Here is a 4,060-nt window from a genome sequence, read left to right as displayed (position 1 = left end):
GGCATTCTTTGACTGCATATGCCCGAATATTTGTTTTTGTTTTCATATTGTTTATCCTGCTGAGGAAGTGGCAGCTACTCGTATTCTTGTAAAGCCACCGCGTTTTTTATTCCAAATAAGCCATGCGGCAGTTGGTGCACGTCACCCCACAGTTGACTGCAGCGGTTTTGGTGCTGCCTGTGATGATGCCTGCGACGCGATTGCCAGCGGGTGCCTCGTTTTCACTCTGGTGTATTCTTTTTTCTTTCACAATGTGGTGCGTACCGACGGTGCGTGGGCGTCTCTGGTGATAGTGAGGCACGTGCGCCTCACAGCGCAGGAGATGCGTTGCAGGTGTAGCACGTCGTTTTAAATAGCCAATGGGCGTCTGTCCCCGTGAAGGCGACAACAACGGCCCGGATGGCAGCAGGAGGCACTGCGGCTTTGTTTGGTGTTGCACGGCGGCTTTATTTAACAGTGCATTTGATGTTAATTTTGGGGGCTTTTGTGGGAGAAGGTGGAGGGTTGAGGGCATTAGAACTGAATTCATTTGAGTGGCTGCGTTCCTTTGGGTTGCAGCCATTCGTGGCACTCTTTTGGGGTTTGGCAGCTCGTCTCTTTTGTTTACTTCCCACCGCAGCACGTGGGTAACACTGATCCGAAGAACATTTGTTTGACGGGTGTGAGCTGCTGCCGTGCGTGGTGCGTGGACTATGTGATTGTGTGGGGAGGTGCATTGGGGTGACGAATACTTCTGTTTGGCGTGTCGTGGTGTGTCGGAATGATGTTCGGATGGCATGTGGAGGGTGTTGTTTGTGATTTGTGTGTCTTCTCTGGTGGAGCCGACATGTGTGCGGGATTATGGCATTGCTGGCTGACAGTTCCACGTCACTTTTCAGCATTCCTGGATGTGCTGAGGAATGACGGCTGGCGACCAGCGTGTTGGTGCTGCTGGTGGGAATAAGTGCATCGGGAATGGGTCGTTTTCTCTTTTCCGTGCTGGAGCCGATGAACTGGCACGAGGGCACCGGCTGCAGGCTGCCTGCCAGCACGTGTGAGCAGCGGATCCATGCACACACCGACGCTCATCGCAAGAGCGTGTGCGATCACAGTGGCCTTTTGTGGCGTGCTTTTGTGGGCGTCAGCCCATCGAAGAATGTGTGAAGCAAACGGCTGACTGCACACGAGGAAAATAAGTGCGTGCACTGTGCCGTGTTTTAGCGTCGATGGCAGGGCGGCAGGAAGCCCGTGCTGGCAACTGAGATCTTTTTGCGTCGCGAGGGATGTCGGTGTTGACTTTGGATCGTCGAGGGTGAAATGATTTTACTGCTGCCCGTGTGTGTGGCCACTCCGGCAGAGGGCGGACACAAAAGGGAGGGATGCAGGCGCTGCGTGTGTGTGTGCAGGTGCCATGCAACAACGCCACAACAAACATGCTGCGACTCGGTGACCCTCACATCGTTGTGGTCCTCACGAACAGCCGAGGCACGGCCCACACCGATGCACTTAGTGGACGGAGTGAGGCATCTTTTGAGGCGCTGCAGGGAACAGGATGTGTTGACGCAGCCACGACGTGCATGGAGTGTCACGATGGCACAGTCGGCTGTGGCTGGTGGAATATTTACTTCTCGGAGGCAACAGAGAGAGAGAGAGAGAGCTGCTCCTGCTGCTGGCGTCGTTGCTGCCTTTTGTGGCCTCCCATGCCGATTATTGTCTGTCCGCTGATCATGGGTGGCATGCCTCCACTAGTGACGTCGTCTGCAGGCATTCCACAGCACCAGTGAAACACACATCACGTCGCATGCTTTGGCTGTGGATGTGGTGTCGTGAGTGCAGCCGGCATTATTTTGCCCGACACCTTTTCACTGCTTTGCGACGAAAAGATGCGTCGCCGCCCGAGTCATTCACTGCAGCTCCGTGTGTTGTGCTGCCAGCACAAGACTCTGTTGTTGTCTGGCGCCTGGTTGACGGTCAAAAACCACTGCGTTGGGACATGCAAGGATGTGGACTGCCGCTCACGGTGTTGGGCACCGCTGTTTGGATGCGGCGGCCACACGAGCGGATGTATTGTGGCAAAATCAAATGCGTGAAGTATGCGGGATCACAGCGGCTGCAATAATATCAACGGTGTGGCACCACGGAATGTGTGAGGGGGTGATGCATGATGAATCACAGTGGGCGGCATGCGAGGGAAGTGCACCGCGACGGAGCGTCATCCCGCCCTCAGCCTGCAGGGGAATGTACACCCGCAAAATATATGGACGAGACACCACCAAACACACATGCCCTTCCATGCACCAATAAATAGGAGCGAAGGTGCGTTCTGGTGTGTGGGAGTCCACTCAAATATTTTCATTTCCACCGCAATAAACGGTGAGGAATCAGGTGCCACAGCAACGAAAGGAAAACAAAAGCATCTATTGCAACACTTTACCGGCGAAAGGCAGGAACAACACAAACCGAATTCTTGGCTGCACCAACACAAGCAACATTCACAAGAGGAAAGAAAACAAATTGTGTACCCTGCAGAAATCCCAACACACGATCCAGGCATGAAGGTTTACCCTCCGCAAAGACAAAACAAAACGCATGCAGACATCTGCCAACATTCAAACAGAAACACAAATAAACGGTTGACTGCTTTATTCCATTCCCGCGCTTATTTTTGAGCGTGCGGCTGCTGATGCAGTATTTGCCGTGCCTGCATGAAGTGGAGTGCGCTGAATATGAACGAAGGCCGAGGGCAACTGAACTGTTTTTGTGATGGATATTGGCTGCACTTCCCGTGGACCAACAATCCACGTGATGTGCGGGGATCCTCTTTTTTTTGTTACTTTGCTTTTGTGTTGCTGTGTGCGCTGCACCTCCTCTTGTGTGTGTGCGTACCCTCCGTGAGGGGTGCCGACACGACGGACCGCTCCCGCCGTATGTGCATGCGGTGGAGCCTTGTGTGCCGCTCCTGTTTGCATCTCCCTCTTCCATCTATGTGTTGGTGTTGCGGCAGGGCTGTGTGTGTGTGTGTGTGTGTGTGCCTGCTGCCGTGGATTGGAGTGTGTGTCGTGCGTGGTGTGCGGCGTACGGTGCATGCCTGGCTGCTGCCCTCTCCTCATGTGGTGTGCCCTCTGTGTGTGTGTCTGCCGCACCTCTCGTCTCCCCTGTTGCTCTCCATCTCCCTCACTGTGCAGATCAGCTCCACACCACTGAACGATCACACGATGATGACGACGTGCCGTCTGCTGTGCGCCCTGTTGGTACTCGCCCTGTGCTGCTGCCCTTTTTTATGCGTGACAGCAACTGGGACGGCAAAAGAGTTAAATAAGGCTGATGCAAGCGCCCCAAGCCCACCGTCCAATCCACCAGCCACGACGACCGGTGAGTCAGGGCTGCAAGATGTGGTTTCCGCTGCGGAACCGCAAGATGTTGACGGAGATGTAAGAGGTACGAGCGGTTCGGAAACGCAATCAGATGGTGCGGCCGATAAGTCACAGAAACATGATAATAACGATACGACAGGGTCACAAGGTAGCACAAATAGGTCCGCAGATCAAACAGATCAGAACGGTGAAGATCCTGCCGCGACGACAACGACGACGACCACTGCGCCAGTGGCACCAAGTACGACGACTACCACAGAGGCGCCAACCACGACGACCACCCGCGCACCGTCACGTCTTCGCGAAATTGACGGCAGCCTCAGCAGCTCTGCGTGGGTGTGTGCCCCGCTGCTGCTCGCCGCATCCGCGCTGGCGTACACCACTGTGGGCTGAAGAGGTGTGTGCGTGCTGTGTGTGCCAGCACTCAACCGCGGGGAATTGTGTGCGTCCACTGTGGTCCGATGTAACTAAATAAGAGAAAATAATGATTGTGTTTTGCTTCACTTGCTTCCGCTGCCCTGCTGTGTGTTCCGCGTTGCTGCTCCCTGTATCCGTCACGTGGAACGCGTACCAGACACACTCATATGCACGACACGCGTACAACTGTTTGCGTGGACGCACTGTTGAGAGAGGGTGCATGCACACTGGAGCCCTTTGGGCGCAGGTTTTGTGTGTTTTTACTGCTTTATTTATTGCTGTTTGTTACT

The 4,060-nt window shown here is 54.5% G+C and overlaps 1 protein-coding gene across 1 annotated transcript, besides 6 other annotated features; it reads left to right on the top strand.

Annotated features, from left to right (window-relative positions):
- Nucleotides 1–3,029: a sequence feature (areas not merged during assembly with more than two copies in the genome that could not be assigned to a particular haplotype).
- Tc00.1047053509293.10 (mucin TcMUCII, putative) lies at nt 2,685–3,746 on the top strand (the record flags this gene model as incomplete). Its single annotated transcript, XM_798134.1, has 1 exon — nt 2,685–3,746. One exon carries the CDS (start codon nt 2,685–2,687, stop codon nt 3,744–3,746), a length of 1,062 nt encoding a protein of 353 aa, XP_803227.1.
- Nucleotides 2,987–3,010: a microsatellite.
- Nucleotides 3,030–3,105: a sequence feature (heterozygous, non-Esmeraldo-like haplotype).
- Nucleotides 3,106–3,937: a sequence feature (areas merged during assembly that could not be assigned to a particular haplotype. This can correspond to areas where the two haplotypes were merged or to regions with more than two copies in the genome that were merged during assembly.).
- Nucleotides 3,556–3,634: a microsatellite.
- Nucleotides 3,938–4,060: a sequence feature (heterozygous, Esmeraldo-like haplotype).

The sequence above is a fragment of the Trypanosoma cruzi genome, genomic scaffold, assembly GCF_000209065.1.
Source record: "Trypanosoma cruzi strain CL Brener 1047053512503 genomic scaffold, whole genome shotgun sequence".
NCBI classification, from domain to species: domain Eukaryota; phylum Euglenozoa; class Kinetoplastea; order Trypanosomatida; family Trypanosomatidae; genus Trypanosoma; species Trypanosoma cruzi.
The sequence above is the reverse complement of the archived record's forward strand: the minus strand, read 5'-3'. Positions and strand labels throughout refer to the sequence as shown.